Source organism: Scedosporium apiospermum (genome assembly GCF_000732125.1).
Source record: "Scedosporium apiospermum strain IHEM 14462 chromosome Unknown SEQ_SAPIO_0090, whole genome shotgun sequence".
NCBI classification, from domain to species: Eukaryota; Fungi; Ascomycota; class Sordariomycetes; order Microascales; family Microascaceae; genus Scedosporium; species Scedosporium apiospermum.
In genome coordinates this window covers 1,030,724-1,050,100 of record NW_015971791.1, presented here as the reverse complement: position 1 = coordinate 1,050,100, position 19,377 = coordinate 1,030,724, and the positions used below count along the sequence as shown (strand labels likewise).

Below are 19,377 nucleotides of genomic sequence, written 5' to 3'. Positions count from 1 at the left end.
GGTCGGCGATGCCTTATGAGTCCGTATCGTCTTCTGTGTACGAATCTTGCCAATTCTCGTAAAAGAAATGGGCCCGTGTCAGAGGAATCAGGGCCTTCCTCAGGGTAGAGAAGAGAACCTCTCGAGTCAGCTCACCCCACGGTGGCTCGTACGGGTCGAGGCCGTCCGTTGATAGCTCGGGCTATCCAGCAGCAGAAGGAGTCTCCATCTTCATTCGCCGACTCGTCCATCCTGGATAAGTACTCCATCAAGGCATGTCCAATGTTGTCAAGCTTATTGACTATCCGCAAACGTTCTTCCTTCACGGGGTAAGGCGCCACTTCAGATCGACAAAACCTACTAGGGAGGACTTCCTGTTGGATACGGAGGCTTTAAAGATGCCTGAACCCCTTCATGGATCCAAAGTGGAAATTGTAGGAAGTATGTTCTGGTGCGTCCCAGGGAACACAATCGGTCTTGTACTAATACGTCGACCAACACCCCCCTTCCCCCGCCGTGTTTCTTTTTGCTCGCGTTTTATATCCTACCTTATTTCTTTGAACTGCTGGCGAGGGGGCTTTGCCATCACTCCGTCACTTGCCTCGGAAGCAGAAATTCGGACGGCATTCGGAGCATTCGGAAGACTACAAAAAGAAGAAGGCTACGAGAAGGGAGCAATAAAACAAGAAATCTGCAAGGATAAGGAGGGGGTCTTGTAGAAGAGATGATAAAGGAGGAGCATTAGCGTCTGCTTGAAGAGGAAAGGGGGCAGCGATTGCTGAATTCATCATCATAGATATATAATCTCAGCTCATTGCCACAGCCACAGATGGCCAAAGAGGGAAGCAGAAAAGGATAAACCATTGACCAAACAGGATAATTACAAGTGTAAAGTTCAAGACCGAGAAAGATATCTCTTCTGTGACCTCTGGTCTTAAGAACGCTTCATTTTCTGCTGCTCTTTGACCGCTCGGTTAATTCGTATCAGCTCTTCTCGTGCTCCGTCCCATTTCTTCCTCTTTCCAGGCAGGGCGCGGAAGACATGGGGGCTAAACAGCCCCCTGGCCAAAAGCCGGTACAGCTCGGGATCCTTCCACCACAGCTTCCACGCCTCCCGCCCCCAGCCGAGGTAGACATCCAGCCCCGTACCGGCGATGGGATTCGCCCACGAGATCCATTCGCTCTGGCTGAAGAACGCGGGATTCACGGGCCCGGCGTGAGCGCGCCGGCACAGCTCCGCATGCCGGCGGTCGACTTGGGCGGCCATTTCTTCTACGGAAGGAAGAGAGGACTTTCCCTTCCAAACCTGGGTAATCACCATCATCACGAGGTCGTAGATTTGGAAAGCGCCGGCCGGATAGCCGACACCGCCGAGGAAGGCCAAGCTGTCGGGTGCTTCTAGAGAGAACACGCCCTGGTAGAGCCTAGGCAGGCATCGGCCGTTGGAGAATGGTGCTTTGGCCCACTCAGGGGTCGTCTTCGCGGTGGGGTCGAATTCGCCTTGGATAATGGAAAAGTTGTTTCGGTATCCCGTGCAGAAGATGATGGTGTCGACTTCGAGAATCGTGCCGTCTTTGAGTTCCACACTACTTGGCCCGATGACGCGCTTCAGACCCGTTACTGGCAGGACGGCCTTTGATTCGAGCGCGGAGACGATCGTGTCAGATACAACAGGTATCACCCCATTTTTTAGACTTGGCGCTGGGGAGAGGCCCCACTCAGGTCTGATGGTGAAGGCTTTGTTCTGTAACTTGGCAACGAATGAGTTGAAGACGCGCTCAGAGATGGAAGGGATGTAGCGTTCCAGCAGGCCTTGGATGTTGACCATTTGAAGGGTGATAGCGTGGTCGATAGCTTTGCCGTCAATGACTCGCGGCAACTAATTTACCACCGCGCTTTAGCTCAATTCGACTACGCCTGTTCCAGAAAGCGATGGGGCAAGTTGTGCTCACCACATAGGTTCCATGGTTGAATGAGACATGTATACTTTTCGCATGGCCGATGAGGGACGTAGCCGTGTCGGCGCCCGTGTTACCGAGCCCGACAACGAGGACCCTCTTGCCAGTAAAGCGCTCTGGCCTGTGGGCTTGGTGTCAGAAAGTCGCTTTAGGTGTTGTTGGGTCAACATCAATTGCCGTGAATAGTACGAACTGTTTAAATGCGCGAGAGTGAATTGTCTCGCCCTCAAAGATGTCAATGCCCTCGACGACTGGGATATTAGGAATCTGGTTGATGCCCGTGGCAACAACTACTCTATCGAAAGACTCGATGCGTTGGCCTTCGCTATCCTCTATTTGGAGGTTCCAATTTCGTTCGTTCTCATTCCGAGAGATTTTGGTGACACGCGTTTCGAGGCGGAGCTTCGAACGGAGGCCGAAGTGGTCGACGTAACTTTCTAGGTAGCGCTCAATTTCGAGGCCATGCATGTAGCTCGGAGCATCTACGCGTTTCTTAAAAGTCCATTCATTAGATAGCCTCGTGCTTGGCGGACCTTACCTTCAGGGAACGGGAAATCTGTAAAACATCCCTACGATGGGTATACCCGTATCAGCTGTTTGTTCCAGGTCTACGCACGCCTGTGGGTAGATGCCAACACGCACGCGCTCCTTTGAGATATTGATGACAGTACCTGGATGGTCATCAGTGACTGGGGAGTCGAGAGTAAGTAGGCGAAGGGGGACAACTTCTTACTGGGAAGGACTGAGACACGATCGTCATCGGCGTAGTGCCATAAGCCCCCAACAAATGGGTTCTGGTCAAATCCGGTCACATCGAAACCCTCCTCGGCCAGATTCTTCACAGCAACAAGGCCGAGAGCCCCTATTGAAGAGAATAACGTCAGCAAACAACCATAACATCGCATGAACCGCCTATCTGAGGTGACCTACCTAGGCCAACTACAGCGACCGTATTGCCAGTCTCCATTTTTGATTCCGAGATAATTATTACGTGCGTCGGTAACATTGGGTGAGTATCCAGCTATCCTCGCGCAAAGGGGCAGGAGTCGTCCTTATGTACGGTACGATACAGACCCGGTTTGGGGAAAAAAAGAAAAAAAGGTCCGACAACGGGCATCAAGGTGCATCAGGCCACGCCATTGACGCGAAAGCGATGTGGCGCTCTGACCCGGCTACCCTTGATGTCTATTGATGGATACGAAGAACGGTGGGTGGAATGCGCCCAATAATCAATCAGATTAGATCCTTCCGCATATTATGATTGGCAGGATGCATCCTTCGGCGAAATCAGGTCCGTAGCTTACGACTGATCAAGGTGTGTAGTGGGGATTTTGGAGCAGGCCGCGAACAAGTACATCCTCATCAAGTACTATTCTTACTTAGTAAAATGCTCCAACATAGAAATTGACTTATTCCAATGTCTCTTTCAAACAGGGCCAGGGATATGGGTTATGGGGGGGTATTGAGTAAGACGGCGGGAGAGGTGGCGGAGTGGCATAGGCCCTTGTACCAGAGGGCACAAGTTGAATTGCACGAGACTAGGACCGAAGGGGAATGGAAAACGCATCGTTCAGTTTAAATAAGAAGACAAGTGTATTCGTCTCTCCTTTTCTTCAGTCTCTTCAAGGAGGAATTCTACGGGTCCCTTTTCAAGCTTAATTTTCATGAAGTACCTCCAAATTACTTTTCGTTAGAAATGAGTCTATTCTTTCAGTCTGCTGATACTAGATCTGGTGTCTACTAGAACTAACGAGGTGGCTTCCAGGAGATTTCCAGGGAGTTCCGAAGCTTGATCATGGACGAACCATAACCAACGCCAAACAATAATGCAGCATTGCAATAGTTTTCGTACAGGTCAGTCAGCGCCCACCAGGAGGCCGGTATTTTGGGGGTGATTCGCGAAAACTAGGAGTCAATCTCTTCAATCATTCAGTGACTGCCAGCAACTACTCAAATCCTAGTTTCTAGACCCAAACAACCCAGCACTTACAGCATCAAACAAGCCCAGTCTGTCTGTTGCCGTGAGGGCGAGGTTGCCGAGTGCTTCGCGCATATGAGGGCTGTTGGCAGGATAACTTACGTACAATGAGGAGCAGTGAAATATAATACTTTAAAATAATAGGATTTAAGGAACAAATCAATATATTGGCGTTCTATGGAAGCCTTGACCTTGACACTTCTTGATACACGACCTTAAAGGTACGGCTTTGATTCCGTATGAGAGAGAAAGACGCCTGCATAACCACCATCAACGGTGGCCTTATTTACGAGAGCCAAGACCGATTTGACGCTGTCATCTGGCTTCATAGGTCCCTGGAAGGTGGGTGAATATTCCTTAAACTTCCCAAACATAGCCATAGCCAACTGTCCCTCCTCCTCCGTTTCTATTAAAACGTTAGCAAAAAAAAGCATTCCATTTCCGTTGTCAAGACGGCTACTTACCAATATTAAGACTGCCGGTGTCTACAGCGCCAGGGCATATAGCCATGCAGAGGACGCCTTTCTCACGGTACACGGCGCTGAACTTGGCTATGGCCATGTTGAGAGCCGCCTTGCTCATTGCATAGGATGTGGCTTGGTAGATATCGGCTTTCAGTGTCATCTCAGGGTCCGACATGCCCGTGGAGATGGCAATCACTTTCTTTGCCCGACCTTTTAAAATCAAGGGCATGAAAGCATTAAAAAGATGAACGGCGCCGATGGTATTGACTCGGAAGTGGTCAATCAGGTCTTGTTCAAGAGCTTTCGGATCGCGGCTCCTGTGGAGGAATTAATAATCCCAAATCAACTATCCCAGGGATTTTTGTCACTCCGCCTAGAACTTACAGAGTATCAAAGCCAACCAATGCAGTCTTAGATTGAAGCGCGGCATTGGCAATGACATAGTCAAGGGCGCCATTGGTTTTCTCAGAAACATACTGAGCTGCTTTCTACGCAATCGTTGAGTTAGTTTCGACTGCGGTTTAAATGAGTTCTCGTTAGCATACCTCCAATGCCACTGGGTCCGTTGTGTCGGCCTGAATGATGTGAATATTTTTCCGGCCGATTTCAGCGGCAACCTTGGACTCGACGGCGGCTTTATCGCGAGCGAGGCCGAAGACGGTATTGGACGGGTTTTCAGAGAGCTGGCGGACGAACTCGAACTAGACGACGAAGTATGTGTGTTAGTTACACGAATCTGGTTCATGAAGCAGGGATGAGAGCGTACGCCAAGGCCACGCGAGACTCCAGTAATCACCCAGGAAGACATTGTGATGGTTGGAAACTGTATAAAAACTGGGATGAGATTGCAAGATGATTCTCAGGATGATTCTCAGAGTTGATGAACCCAGGAGAGCAGCAATAGTCCATATATTTATATATCGGCCTTGAGCCTGGTTTGCTCGCTTTTGCCGATTTTAAATCCGTCATAATCTCCCATGATACGCCGAGAAGAAAAGCAAGGATCAAACTGCCAAGACATACAAAAAAGTTGCTAGTTTTCTCAAGGCGGAAAGATAGGTGAGCATTATTGATGATTAGAAATGCATTCACTACCGTCTCTCTCCCACCATCCATCACATTGAATTTGTCATCGACATTGACCGAGTACGATGCGGACAAGACCAACTTGCTCAAAGATACTCAGGGAGTTATTGATAAAGTTCAGGCAAAAACAAAACCAGACTGGCAAACTGATGAGGGATACAGATGAAACTGCGATTTGACCATTGAAGTCAATATAAAGAAGACTTCTGTCTTCTCCAACGGTCGTTCTCTCTACTGTCGTTCTCTCTACTGTCGTTCTCTCTCTCTTCAATTGGTACAAGCTCAAATATGGCTAGCACATCTCCGGTTCTCCTCATTCTCGGATCGGGCCCTAATGTCGGCCATCATGTGGCTCGGGTCTTTATCGCAAAGGGCTACAAGGTTGCCTTGGCATCTAGGAGTGTCAAGGAAGAAAATAATGCAGACTTGGTCCGCATTTCTGCCGACCTAGCGGACCCTCATTGCGTGAAGGGCATCTTCTCGAAGGTCGAGGCATCGCTCGGTCTGCCGAGTGTTGTTGTCTACAATGGTAAGAACGTTCCTCATGGAAGCCCCTTTACCGAAACCCCGCTGACACCCTTGAAGCATCTGCCGGAGCCCCGAACAATCCAGAGGAACCCCTGTCTATTCCTTTGGCCGACTTTACTCGAGACTTGCACGTCAACACGACCAGTGCCTTTGTCGCTGCACAACAGGCGGCTTTAGGCTTCGAGAGACTCCCTGACCATCAGTCCAAGACATTCATCTACACTGGCAATATCCTCAACGAGACCACCATTGCAGGTCTTCTGGATGGCGGCGTGGGTAAATCTGCAACGGCTCACATCATCCGCTCTGCTGCTGCCGCATACTCTAATAAAGGCTTCAAGTATGCGTTCTCCTTCTTCCGCCTGGGTGGTTTTGAAATTAACGAAAAAGCAGATTCTATTATGCTGATGAGCGGAAGGCTGATGGGACTCCTGCATACTCTAAGATTAGTGGCGAGGCACATGGAAACTTCTATGCCGAGCTCGCCGAGCACAAGTCTCAGGGTCCTTGGCAGCAGACTTTTGTCAAGGACGTAGGATACAAGCACTTCCCAGCTGCTTGAGGCTTGCTTCTTTGAAATGGCGAATGCGTTTTTGGAAGCTTTCAAGTGTACCGTATATCCTCACGCGATAGGTCTCTGCTTCTCCGCTTAGGGCGCTGAGAGTATTGTGAGAGCTTGAGTGTCATTTAAAATTCTTTATAAAGATCCGATATGAAGCATGCGCAATCCATGAAGCAACATTCCCACGGAACGAATCTCCTATTATCCATCATATTCCAAATCCGAGAACTTCCTATATTAGACAAAACTCGGCATAATCCGGTAAGAAGTTATTACAGCGTCCAACATATTCATGTAGTCGACCTCATAGTCAACAGCAAGGTCATCCTGGACCCATATCTGCTGGAGAATGTTTTGTAGTCCATGCAAACTCCTCAAACTCGAGGTCTTCGTTGCTCTTCCAATATGACCTAGAATTCTCATTCTCTGCTCATCTGTCCGAGCCTCGCATCCAATGATCAGCAGTGGAAAGGCCGGATTGAAGGCCTCCAGGTCGTCGAGAAGTTCATACGCCCTCTCAACCATTGCGTCAATTTGAGGGGAGGTTCCCGAAAAGCTCCGCGATGCTCTCTTAAGGTAAATTAGAGCAGCTAATTTGAAAAGCTCTATTGTGGCTACCCAGGCTGTCCTCGGGCCGGACATGGCATCCGATATACCTTCCGGTGCCAACGGGACAATATTGGCTATCCTGCTTTCGAGGCAACGTAAGGAATTTTCGTATTCGTCGTTGTGGTACAGCGAGTCGGTCGGTTGTCGAATCATCTCGAACATAATATACAAATATCGAAGAACTTCATGTGAGCAGTACGAGACATCTTTAATCTGTCTCATGTTAGATGAATGACGGTGCGGACATGGATTTTCATATTCTTCAGCCTAACCTTTCGTAATTGGCAAGTACCCTGGTCCACAGGTACGGAATTTTTGATTCCTTTCATAGGCTCTTCATTTATATACCAGTGTCGGATGCTAAACCGGCTCATGACAACATGATACTCCACCCAGCCTAGAAGTCTGGAAAATTCGCCTTGAAAATATCGGCTGTCAACGTCTGCGTTGTCGATTAAATATTTAGCTCCACTCAAATGACCTAGAATGCAAAATCCAGTTAGCGATGTCTTTTGAAGAAACAGGCCACATGTCTCATGACAAGGCAGCACAAGATCTAACACCGTAGACCGGGTGAATCGTCCTTGGCTAAGCCGACGCAAAGTGAATAGACCGCACATCACTTACAGAACCACAGGGAAACTGTATTTGGCATTCCGAGCATCTTGAGCGTTGGTAAGTGTTTGGTCAAAAAAGATAAAGAGCCAGGCAGCCGAACATACCTCAAGGTGGCACAGTATCATGCAAGCCGCAATATGTTGAACTATGGTGGGGCTTTCAACATAGGGAGAGCAAGATGTGACCAGTGTACGGAGAGCGCGCGCTTTCAACCAAAAAACATCTGCTCGCAGACCATGCCGGTGGAACGACGAGAGCGCCAAGGCCGATTGTAGCACAGCCATCGAAGACGATGAGCTATCTAAAAGAGCTAGACGCACCAAAAGACCCAAGAATTCGTTCTTGTCGGGTTCGAAAATAGCTAGTGTGGACGACGCCGTACATATGACTAACAAGTATTAGCTTGGCCAAATTCACAAAATACTAGTATTATACTTACAGTGGTCAAGGAGTTCTCTTTCCTCATAACCTAGGTCGATTGGGAGCCATGATGGCGCCATCGGCAGATCGAGTGTTTGAAAGGCAAACCCCTCACGAATACCAAGTCCTAGTTCTGGAGCATTAGTTGGGTGATAGGCATGATAGCAAATTCCGTGAGAGAGCCAACCTTGATTCATCCGTAGGTAATGGTGGAGCTGGATATCCCATGACGTCGCATTTACAAAACTCGTTTGGGAGACACTTTTTGCAGTCCCAAATCCATCCGGAATGAAATGGGAATGGGTCAAGCTCCGCTTCGTATTGGAAGCCCTTGGCCAAGATAGCCGCAACCCATACTGGCACGGTCGATTAGACTTGGCGCACCTGGAACAACGTGGGCGTGCGCGGTTGCAGACGGCCCTGGAATCTGTTGCGCTCGAGTAAGTAGGGCACTCACTCAAACGACATGGGGATGGGGGACAGGACAGTACCTCTGCAAGCCCAGCACTCATTCGCATGCATTGTGGACTGGATTCCTTGACTGTGTTAAAGTTGCCTTTTTTCTCTTTTCTCTCTCTATTTTTCTCTCTCTTAAATACGCTGGACCGCGTGGAGAGGCAATGGTCGTGAATGCGTTTCTGATTATTAATGCTCACATTCTTACCTGTCCGCTTTGGGAAAACAGGCAACTTTTTTGTGTCTTGGCAATTTAAAGTTGACCTGCTTTGAACATAGCTCGTGCGTTGCTCAGGAGCTGTGGCAAGTCAAGGTCATCGGCTCTCTCGGCACAAGACGCACTATTGCGACGCAGCGTAGTTTTCCGCGCCACGCTGTCGCCAAGAGTGTGTTGGAATTCATCTCCGCCTGCGACAGCGTCCGTCACTTACTTTTTCCCCAGGCGGTGACAGAGGAACGCCCACTGGAGGCAAGCTGTGCTCGATCTCAAGTAAAATGTTTCGAAGTACTTCGTACTCCAGTATCCTTTCGGTGGCCAAGCAATGACTTCGGGCGGGTCCGAACGCCGCACAGCTTACGGCTGGCCGAAAATGTCCAGGCCCGCCTTGAATTGAAAAGAGTGAAATATTGTCTTGGCCAAACACGGCGTGTTCACGTCAAGGAATTGCATTCTATTCAAAGCCTTTAGGTCTAAGTTTCTAACCGCCCACCATTTTATCAATCTAAGCCTTCTTTTCTGTAATTGTCACCTGCTCCCTTTCCACACTCTCCCTCCCGTCAATAGTCTCTGCCTCCGTCTCACCCTTCCTAAGTAGCTGGATAACGTTCCAAATCTGCTGCCGTCCATCAATAATAGGATAAAATCCAGTGATAAACATCGTTCCCCAGACCCAGATAATCGCAACGACAAGCCACGCCACGTAAAAGCCCTTCTCAAAGATGTATTTGGCAGCATACATGGGAAGAGGCCAGAGCACCCAGTGCCCGAAGAACGTGGCGAGCGACCAGATGACGGCGATGCGGCCCCACCGCTTGAGAAGAGCCTTGTTGGCCTTGTACTTGGAGACATCCTCGTCCGTCGAGTTGGCGGCCGAGTCGTCGTTGCTGCTGTCCTCGAGCGCGAGGTTCTCCTTGCCAAAGTCGGCCCAGTTGTAGTTTGCTGGCTTGATGAGGGAGATGATGATGGAGTACACGGCTGGGCTGAGGGCTGAGATGGCGGTACCCCAGGTGCAGGGGACTGCCTGGCCGGTAGAGGCGACGCTGACTTCTCCGTAGAAGTGGTAGGCCGTGCCAATCCAGACGGCAAGACCAGTTAGCATGCCGAGGATGGGAGAGATGACGGCGGCTGCAGTCGACTGTTTCTTCCAGAGGATGGCGAAGGTGGTGGGGAAAATACCGGGACAGGTCAAAACACCGAGCATGTACAGCGTCCAACCGAGGTCGACTTTGCCGTAGTGGAGGATGGTCGAGAAGCAGGCGGAGAATAGACCGAAGAAAATCACCCCTATGTGGCTCCACTTGATGACGTCCCTATCGCTGGCGGTCTTGTTGATGTACTGACGGTAAATGTCAAAGCTAATGATGGAAGATACGGCGATGACTTGAGCGGACAAGGTGGAGGTAACCGCCATGAACGTGATGATGAGGATGGCCGCCGCACCACCCTTGCCGGCAATGGCAATGGCCGCGTAAGGCAGCACAAGACCGTTGGACACTTCCACGGGAGACATGCGTCTGGGATATGTGGGGAAGATGGGATTATCCTCAAGACCCAGCGCGACGCTGCTCATGAGCGTTCCCAGGCACCAGGGGATGGCGAAGTAGGCGAGGCCGCCAACAATGTATCCAGGGACAACCGCTTCCACCTTGGCACTGAAGGCCTTGACGAAGAAGCCGGTGTCCATGATGACGAGACCAAAGTTTGCCAAGATGTGGATAATTCCAAATAGCATTGCCTATAAAGATCATACTGTTAGGACGGGTAGTGTTTTCGGGGAGGGATGTCAAATATGTGCTTACATCGTGGCTGGCCATGGTCAAATATGATCCCTCATGGTTACCGGCGACAGGATGGGCTTTGCCAGCCGCTACCACGAGGTCGTAGAGGTGAGCTGGAGAGGAGATCTCCTCTGTGATGAACGCCTTGATCGTGAAGAAGCAGATGATGATGGTGATGACAAAGGTGTGGAAATAGTCAGTCAAGAAGGTAGATTTAATGCCACCAATGTACGTGTACACCACGACACCGACTGGGAGGAGGAACGTCGCCGCAATGACGTGCATTCCGGATCTATTATCCCCATGGTCAGAGAAGGAGACAGCAACGGCGGAGCCAGGATAGCGAAACTTACACTGCAGAGATCGCAGCACTGGCACCAAGGAGCATGTTGGCAACGGCAATGATGTTGTTGATCAGGCAGAGGATAATCCAGACAATGTGACCAACGGTGCCGTATCGAATGCGGATAATCTCCAGCAAGGTGTGGGCCTGCGGGACCCTAAGCTTGCAGGCAATGCCCAGAACGGAGAAGAAGACAATCATGGGGGAGCATCTAGACCATCATTGTTAGCACTGCGGAGCAGTTTTAGACGTCAATTGTGATGAATATGTGGATCAGTGGATTAGTACTCACCCCGCAGCAAACCAGAAGGGTCCAGCAACGCCAAAGTTGTATCCAACGAGCGTGCTTCCCAACATGGCAGTACTCCAAAGCCACGAAGAGATGACAGCGGAGCTTGTGAGACCGGTCTTGATGGTTCTGTTTGCCGTGATGAACATTTCAGTCTTGCGGTTGTCTTCTCCGATGGTTCTCTTCAGGACGCGTGTGATGCCGATCATGACGAGGGCGATAACAAAACCTACACCCGCGACGACCGCGCTTGAGAAAAATAGAGATGTTAGTATTATCAACCATCCATTGGTGCATATTACTGCACACAGCACACAGCTTGGAAAAAAAATTCAACACATACTACGCCGCGCCTTGAGGCAAGGCCGGTGCCACAACGGCGTTGCCAGCGCTCGCGCCAGCATCTTCACCACCACCAGCCATTGAAGGTTGTCTACTTGCTCAAAGTGGAGAGGGGGAAACTGTCAAAACTGCAAAGAGTCCAATTGCACGTTCGAGGCAGAGGCAGAAAAGAAATTGCAGAAAATTAGATGCAAGGCAAGCCACGCAGCGTCGAGCTCTCATGCCATTGTGTCGATCCCGCCGGGGTGGCTCCGAGCTCTTAAAGCTCCCCTCGAGGCGTCGCACCGATATCGTCCGCCATGCAAGATTCGACAGGTCGAGGCCGGTTACCGGCTCGTCGGGTTCCATTGCGCATGCAAAATCTGGTGTTGGTTGCATGGCAGGAGGGATGAGAAAATTCCAATCAAAATGTCGTGATAATGCCGAGAGCGCGCCACACCAGGATTAGTGATAGTAATAATAATAATAAAATGTCCGCCCGGCAGGGCTCGAAATGGCAGGGCTCGAAAATGTGACTGATATCGACCGGGAGTGGGAAACGGGAGGGCGAGAACGAGATCAACCCGGCCGATACTAAACTAGGAAACCTCACTATCCCCAATAGCTTCAACCTATCTCGCAAAGTATATTAGTCCACAGTCCACCTCCCATGCAGCTGCAGCGAGCCCCCCGGTCCCCATTATCGATTACATATTCGATAATCCATCCAGGAAATGTCGAGCTCGGTTCCGTCCAAGCGGGTTTGGCACTTTGTGGGAGTTGTTTCGTCGTTGATTGGATGGCGCCGAGCAGGATAAACGTCGCCACTTGCACTATTCTCGCGTCATCGCGACTCGGGCAAGGGGCCAACCCAGCCGCGCCCCAGCCCAGCCCAGGACAACCGCACCGCAAGGGTCGATCTGTTTCGTTATCTGCAGCCATCCCGCGAAACGCCATCTGGAAAGTGGCACGAGAAGTGCGCTGCGTCGTGTGTCAATTAAACCCGCAACCCCACGTTGGCGTTTCGGAGACGAGCGTTGCTTTGGGTCGGCTTTTTTTTTTCTTCTTTTCGTTGGTTTTCAATGGCTTGTCTGAGCAGACTGGCCGCGAATAAAAACTCGCCCTTAAACCACAAGAGATATGCTCCGAAGGGAGACTTAGATTTCCGGGAAACCTTGAACCCTTCAACTTCTCTGCGAGCCGGCATTTTGTGTAAGTACTGAGTACTCCCGAAAACCCAATTGCGTTATCTTTCGCTGCGGCTAGAAAGGAAAAAAGAAAGAGAAAAGAGACTACCAGGGAAACAATGTCCGAAACCGCCTCCGCAACTACGGGCCAGGCTGCTGCCCCCAAGAAGAAGCTTATCCTCAATGCTTTTGTGGAGAGCTGCTCGGGCCATCAGTCCCCCGGTCTTTGGCAGCACCCTGACGACCATTCTGCCGATTTCAACAACGTAAAGCACTGGGTCAAGCTTGCCCAGCTCCTCGAGAAGGGCGGGTTTCATGGCATGTTCATTGCCGATGTACTTGTATGTATTCTCCGATCCCTGTGTCTTTCTGGCTTCCCTCCAAGGCTCCCTGGCCTGTGTTCCCCGGCCACTTGTTTCTTTCTCTCCACTCTCTCCCATCCTCTTCGCCAGTCCGAGCTCTGAGACTGCCGAATCTGGATGCCAGCCTCCACGTGTCGGAGCAACCTTAATCTAACACAGAGATAAGGGCGCATATGACGTGTACAAGGGACCCAAGAACCCCGATCCCTCTATCATCTCCGGCGCCCAATGGCCTGTCAACGAGCCCCTGGGCCCAATCTCAGCCATGGCCGCTGCCACGGAGAGCCTAGGCTTCGGGGTTACGGTGGCGACTACCTATGAACAGCCCTACCACCTAGCCCGACGGCTAAGTACCATTGACCACTTGTCGGGTGGCCGTGTCGCCTGGAATGTTGTCACCGGTTACCTCGACTCTGCCGCCCGTAACCTCGGACACACTGCCCAGCCCGAGCATGATGACCGCTATGCCATGGCTGAGGAGTACATCGAGGTCATGTACAAGCTTTGGTATGCCAAACAAATGAACATGCAACATGGTCTCCGATCCTATCGTAGTCATCCATAGTAACTAACGAACGCTTCTGGGATACAGGCAATCATCCTGGAGGGACGATGCCGTTAAGCTTGACCGCAAGACGGGTGTCTTCATCGACCCCAAGCTCGTCCGCACCATCGACCACGTCGGAAAATTCTACCAAGTTCCCGGCCCCCACATCTGCCAGCCCTCTCCCCAGCGTACCCCCGTCATCTTCCAAGCCGGCACCTCTCGTGCCGGCAAGGCCTTCGCGTCCAAGCACGCTGAGGCCATCTTCGTAGCCGGACATTCTCCTTCCACCGTTGCCAAGAATATTGCGGACATTCGCGCCCAGGCTCGCGAGTTCGGTCGTGATCCTGCCTCGATCAAGTTCTTGGCCATGCTCTGTCCCATCATTGGGAAGACCACCGAAGAGGCTCAGGTATGATTGACTCCCCTTGTAGCTCCTTAGAAATTAATTTACCTCTTGGATGAACGCAATGAAGCTCACATTTTCCATAGGCTAAGTACCAGGAATACCTGAGCTACGGCTCTGAGGACGGTGCTCTGGCGCTCTTCGGCGGCTGGACTGGCATCGACCTCGCTCAGTACGGCGATGACGAAGAGCTGAGGCACGTCGAGTCGAACGCCATCCGCTCAGCCGTCGAGTCCTGGAGTAAGGCTAGCCCGACAGTAGCCAAGTGGACGAAGCACACAGTGGCAAATCACATCAAGGTTGGCGGCCTCGGTGCTACCGTTATCGGTACCGCCGAGGAGGTCGCCGATGAGATGGAGAGGTGGATCGCCGAGGCCGATATTGACGGCTTCAATCTGGCCTATGCGCTTATGCCTAGGACTTTCGAGGAAGTCATTGAGCATCTTGTTCCCGTGTTGCGGAAGAGGGGTCTTCTTCAGGATGGACCAGTGGTGCCTGGAGGTACCTTCCGAGAGAATTTGTATGGACAGCCAGGTCTTGCGAGGCCACCGGCGGACCACCCGGCCGCTAAATATCACTGGAAGGCCGAGTGAAGTCCCTGCGTCCTGAAGTCTTAGTCCCACAAACTACGGAAGTAGTAAATTAAAGCTAAACAGTTCTACTGCAGGTCCGCCTCCTCCTAATAGTAACCTTAGCACATATCTATCTGGAGAGTTCATGTTGCGTGTGTCCAACGTCATTCCCCGTTAGCCAACGAGTCTGACGTTTGCCAGTACTTACTGGAGCTGTGAAGCGGCTTCCGGTAAGAACTAGTACATCCTCATTCGCAACCAACCGTCGTTCCATTCCTTGTCCCCATCATCCATTCTGGCGTCAAAAGCTGCACAAGGCCTTCCTCTTCTGTATTTCTCGCTTGCGTCTTTGCTTTTCGCTGTGTATTTTGTAGCAGGATTCCACCGATTAGTACTCGATTTTCCCAGCATCGAGTTGTTCGACCGTCACAATTGAGCAAGCAATGAAGTTGGTGAGAGTCTATATATTAAGGCTAACTCTCGATTTTATATCTATATGCCCACCCCGTCCTGAACGTCTAATCCGGTCTCACGCCAAATCACAATCCCAGTAAAGCCTCCCTCATCCTCTCACCCGAAGTGATTACGCTAGAAACCACTCCCTGAAGTTAGCTTATAACTTTATATTATCGAGTAGTGACCGTACCTAGTCCTTCAGAACGCTACGTTCTGTGAAGGTTCTTAAATAGGGGAGCACTTGTAATCGTCACCACCAGGGCAGAGACCTATTCCTGTATTCAGTGTCTTGCACGCGTATATAACATCAATTGGTATCTCCCTTAACGCAGAGGTATGAGCTTGTTTCACTGACGTCTACACTTCCCTTTTTCGAGTTGCCTTCTTCCCTTCAAGACTTCTCATATCAAAACGAAAGAGGATGCTTACATTCGCACTCTAGCAGGCAAGGCAGATTTCGTATTCCCTTGAACCACCCAATAAAAAGGGAGCGACCAATTCAGACTTGGTCACCGCACTACTCTCCGAAACATTTTCTGTCAATTAGCTCTTCCCTTGGACAAGTTTCGAGATGCGAAGCGGGAGAAATGGTTACTTATACGAACACCCGAGGTACTGACGAAAAATAGTAGTAAGAAATAATATCTATAGCCGAACATCTGACAGGCGACTAATTAAGGACCTTGAAACTAGAATACAGAACCTCCAGGCTTATCCTCGTCGGGGTAACAACTTAGGGTCGATATACTCTATAGCTTTGAGAAGTATCACTATTGAGATTTTGCGAACGACAATGGGATCAGCGTTAGATGCCGGAAAGGGGAAATGACCAAATCCTGATCCTCTTCTGATTCTCGGGCTCCTCAAGGCCGGAGGCTTTGAGTAGGACAGAGTCGCACTAAGGTGAGGCGACTTGCTTAGCCTTGCAGGGGCTTCGGGTCTGGGCGTTTGCGTCGGAAAATCAGCATCGCGGAGCTTCCCGTGAGATGTACATTTTGATGATGCCGTACATGGGAGGAGCCCGCTTAACGGCTCACAATCCTTGTAGATTGCTTGACCGCTGTGCTTGAGGGCCTTGAGGAACCGGTGACTCTCACGCTCCTAGCCCTCCCACTATGGTCCTTCGACTCTTCAGCATACTCGTCGAAGCGCAGGGCATCAGCAGTCAAGATATCGAGGAACTCCTCGCTCATGGTGTCCAAACTGAGGGAAGCCCTCCCGTACTAGGAATTTTAGTCTCACAAACGACGTCAGCAGAAATAGCAACACGGAACAGATCGTAGCCATATCTGCCTCCTACTCCTAACCTCGAAGGTTGAAAGGCCGAAACACAAATTCTGTGACTACAACGTGGAATACCCGCTCTACCAGTCAGTAACTTCAGCTGTAAACTAGGTTTGAGTATGTAGATGCATGGACAAGGGGTCCCCACGTTGCACATGTAGATCATGGCAGTTCCGCACGCACATCAACCTTTCGGTCTCTTTGGAAGTTAGGAGACCGCCCGTTTTGCTAGAAAATGGAACTAAAACGAGAATTTTACGTTGTCAAAGTTGATACGATCGCGGTACCGCTTGTCGCAGCAAGAAAAAAAGAAAAAAAGGAAAAAAAAAAAAAAAAAAAGAGCGCTTTGTCCATCGTCGTAAATGTCACCTAGTCGAACCAGCCGATCACCAGGGCTTCTAGGTGAATGGGGGCTGGAGGCAATGAACACCGTATCAGCTGAATCTGTTTGTGGCTTTTCAATCGCGGGGCCAGTGCCATCAAAAAGGAGTCATATTGATATCAGGATTTAGAGTCAGGCATAATTCGTTGATGGATGAACTAGAGAAGTAACCTTGGGGTGACCGATCTCTGCCTCCACCTCATCTATTATTCCCCAAAAAGGCGTAAACGTCGCTCTCCTCTTATAAAAGAAAGACTGAAAAAAGTAGTTTAAAAAAGAATTATAGAGAAAACTTGATTTCAGTTAAAATTACTAAAAATAATAATTAGAAGAATTGCTCGAGACTGGACAAAAAGAAAGGGAAGAAAATAAAACGCGGGGAGAAGGGAAAAAAAAAGGGAGTCGAATTCGACAAAGGCATGATTCGAACATGCGCGGCCGAAGCCATGTGATTTCTAGTCACACCCATTAACCACTCTGGCACTTTGCCCGATTCATTGGATGATGGTCGCTAACTTATTCGCCATAATGTCCCGCCTCCACCCAGCAACACATTCATCCCAGATTATTTCGAGTCGTCGACTGAATTAGGATTAGCTTACCAGCCAGCTCTGGGTTGAGATGGGACAGTCCACTCACTTCACATTATAATTATTACTTCATAACGTCCGTGTCGGTCGGCTTCGCCCCCCCCCCCAGTGGATTCATCGTTTCGCATCTGCCCGTGCTTCATAGCATAGAACAAAATGTGATCTCCGTCTCCGATGCCCCCCCATTCGAGATCCTATTGCTCTTCCATAAAGGGCCGAATAGCGATGAAATGATAGTGTGTGTCGTTCTGAGGATTGTAGGCGCAGGATTCCAGACTTCCATGGAAATGGGAAGAGCCAACAGGCAGGAAGTTGTACCTGATTTAAAGAGTAGCTAAAATATGAAGATAGTTCAGAGGCTGGAACTGCCACTACTGGACATAAACACAGGGTAATGTTGGGTTTGCCGTCGCCCAAGACCAGTTTTCATCCATTTGGAACATCCAATATCTATTGACTGCCGTTGCTAGATGAGCGCTATCATACAGTCATATGTATCCCAATTCCCTTAATGCATCAAATTCAGAGGTCAAACGAGCTGAACATTTGCGGTTAAAACGACTTTCGGCCGCCGGCTTAACCATGCAACTCATACATATCACGTCGTAATGTTCTGCACACGTGGCAGCTAATGTCGATGCCGTTGTCGTAGACGGGAACAAACTCGGCATCGCTTAGAAGTCCTCGGCGCTTGCAACCTGGCGAACTTCAATGGTGGCTCCATCCTTGAACGGCGCCTTGCGGGCCCAGTCGAGAGCCTCAGCGAGGTCGTTGGCCTGGATAATCCAGTAGCCGGAAATGACGGTATTGACGTCGAAGGGGCCCGACGCAACGCTCGAGTTGCCGGCGGAGTCGAACGAAACGCGTGCGCCACGGGAAGAGGCGAGGAGGCCGTTTCCGGAGAGCAAGATGCCAGCATCGACGAGGCTCTTGTTGTAGGTCATCATGAGGGTCATGCGCTCGGCAGTAGGAGGGGTTCCGGACTCGGCCTCCTTGGAGGAGCGGACCTGGAACATAAACTTAGGCATGGCGGAGAGAGTATAGAATGATCTTAGTTCAAGGTGATGAGGTAAGGATTTCGGGATTGTCGAGTTAGATGAGGGAGGATGAGTGGGTGAAATGTCGAGGAGAACGATGCTCGGTCAACTGCTGTGGACAGAGACGAGCTTAAATAGCTAGCTAGCTACCTGCCTTTCCAACGGAAACAGCAAGCTGTCCATAAATTGCACCACTAATTTCGCACCGCAAATGTGTTATCCGGGCATTATGCCGGACTTGCATACACAGCAATAGCCGTTTCAATTTTCAGTCTCTTACTTACTGGTTTCCCGATATAGCTTGATCCACCCAATCCCGCCGCCTTCTACGGGCTTCATGCGGGGTAAGTCTGGGAACGGAGGGCCAGGAGCTCTTTTTCCAAACATGCGGCACGGCTCCGTGGTGATCGGCACGCTGCAGATGGACTGACAAGCTTATTTGACACCTATCCACCGGAAAACAGGAAGTTTCAATTCGCTGTCATAGCCAGTGAGTAAACAATCGAACTTCTTTTGATATAAACAGTCAAAAGAGCGAACTCTCTCCCCTGGTAAATTTCTGAGGCAACCACTTGTGTTGTCGTCCTGTTTTCATTTGGCTTTAGCCGATGGTTACGCGTCGCAATTTGACCACTGAGATAAAATATACCCGTTGTCTGGCCATATTTAGGTGCCAATAGATCCTTGCAAGAAGTTAAATCTAACCAACCATGAGCCTCGCCAGAAGATTGGGCCCGCAAGGATGCCTCCCGGCCTATTTGGAAACTCTCTTCCGAGAGTCGATTTCTGTCAGTATTCGAGCGTGCTATAGGCTGATGACATATCATACTCCTAGCCCTGTCAGTCCTCGTCTCCGTTTAGTGTTTGCAACACTCTGTCGATTAATAAACCTAGGGGGAAGAATACGATGGAGGCAATTTAGGTATCTTGTGATATGTAAGCCTCACT

At 50.2% G+C, this 19,377-nt stretch overlaps 6 protein-coding genes and 1 pseudogene across 6 annotated transcripts; 2 read left to right on the top strand and 5 right to left on the bottom strand.

Annotated features, from left to right (window-relative positions):
* Nucleotides 1–913: 913 nt before the first annotated feature.
* Nucleotides 914–2,904, bottom strand: SAPIO_CDS4135 (uncharacterized protein; the record flags this gene model as incomplete). The annotated part of the gene is made up of 6 exons (XM_016786765.1): nt 914–1,858; nt 1,932–2,058; nt 2,131–2,419; nt 2,522–2,608; nt 2,671–2,799; nt 2,868–2,904. The coding sequence occupies 6 exons, from the start codon at nt 2,902–2,904 to the stop codon at nt 914–916; spliced, it is 1,614 nt and encodes a 537-aa protein (XP_016643741.1).
* Nucleotides 2,905–4,130: 1,226 nt separating this feature from the next.
* Nucleotides 4,131–5,187, bottom strand: SAPIO_CDS4134 (uncharacterized protein; the record flags this gene model as incomplete). Its single annotated transcript, XM_016786764.1, has 5 exons — nt 4,131–4,321; nt 4,380–4,696; nt 4,764–4,867; nt 4,925–5,080; nt 5,146–5,187. 5 exons carry the CDS (start codon nt 5,185–5,187, stop codon nt 4,131–4,133), a joined length of 810 nt encoding a protein of 269 aa, XP_016643740.1.
* A 566-nt stretch (nt 5,188–5,753) lies between these two features.
* Nucleotides 5,754–6,555, top strand: SAPIO_CDS4133 (putative Short-chain dehydrogenase; the record flags this gene model as incomplete). The annotated part of the gene is made up of 3 exons (XM_016786763.1): nt 5,754–5,994; nt 6,051–6,333; nt 6,387–6,555. The coding sequence occupies 3 exons, from the start codon at nt 5,754–5,756 to the stop codon at nt 6,553–6,555; spliced, it is 693 nt and encodes a 230-aa protein (XP_016643739.1).
* Nucleotides 6,556–9,380: 2,825 nt separating this feature from the next.
* On the bottom strand, nt 9,381–11,497 carry SAPIO_CDS4132 (putative urea active transporter 1; the record flags this gene model as incomplete). The annotated part of the gene is made up of 4 exons (XM_016786762.1): nt 9,381–10,613; nt 10,678–10,948; nt 11,010–11,210; nt 11,292–11,497. 4 exons carry the CDS (start codon nt 11,495–11,497, stop codon nt 9,381–9,383), a joined length of 1,911 nt encoding a protein of 636 aa, XP_016643738.1.
* A 1,418-nt stretch (nt 11,498–12,915) lies between these two features.
* Nucleotides 12,916–14,701, top strand: SAPIO_CDS4131 (Dimethyl-sulfide monooxygenase; the record flags this gene model as incomplete). Its single annotated transcript, XM_016786761.1, has 4 exons — nt 12,916–13,137; nt 13,325–13,665; nt 13,751–14,114; nt 14,195–14,701. 4 exons carry the CDS (start codon nt 12,916–12,918, stop codon nt 14,699–14,701), a joined length of 1,434 nt encoding a protein of 477 aa, XP_016643737.1.
* A 1,240-nt stretch (nt 14,702–15,941) lies between these two features.
* Nucleotides 15,942–16,329, bottom strand: SAPIO_CDS4130 (uncharacterized protein; the record flags this gene model as incomplete). Its single annotated transcript, XM_016786760.1, has 2 exons — nt 15,942–16,034; nt 16,174–16,329. The coding sequence occupies 2 exons, from the start codon at nt 16,327–16,329 to the stop codon at nt 15,942–15,944; spliced, it is 249 nt and encodes an 82-aa protein (XP_016643736.1).
* A 1,737-nt stretch (nt 16,330–18,066) lies between these two features.
* Nucleotides 18,067–18,420, bottom strand: SAPIO_CDS4129 (annotated as a pseudogene; the record flags this gene model as incomplete).
* Between the last annotated feature and the right edge of the window lie 957 nt (nt 18,421–19,377).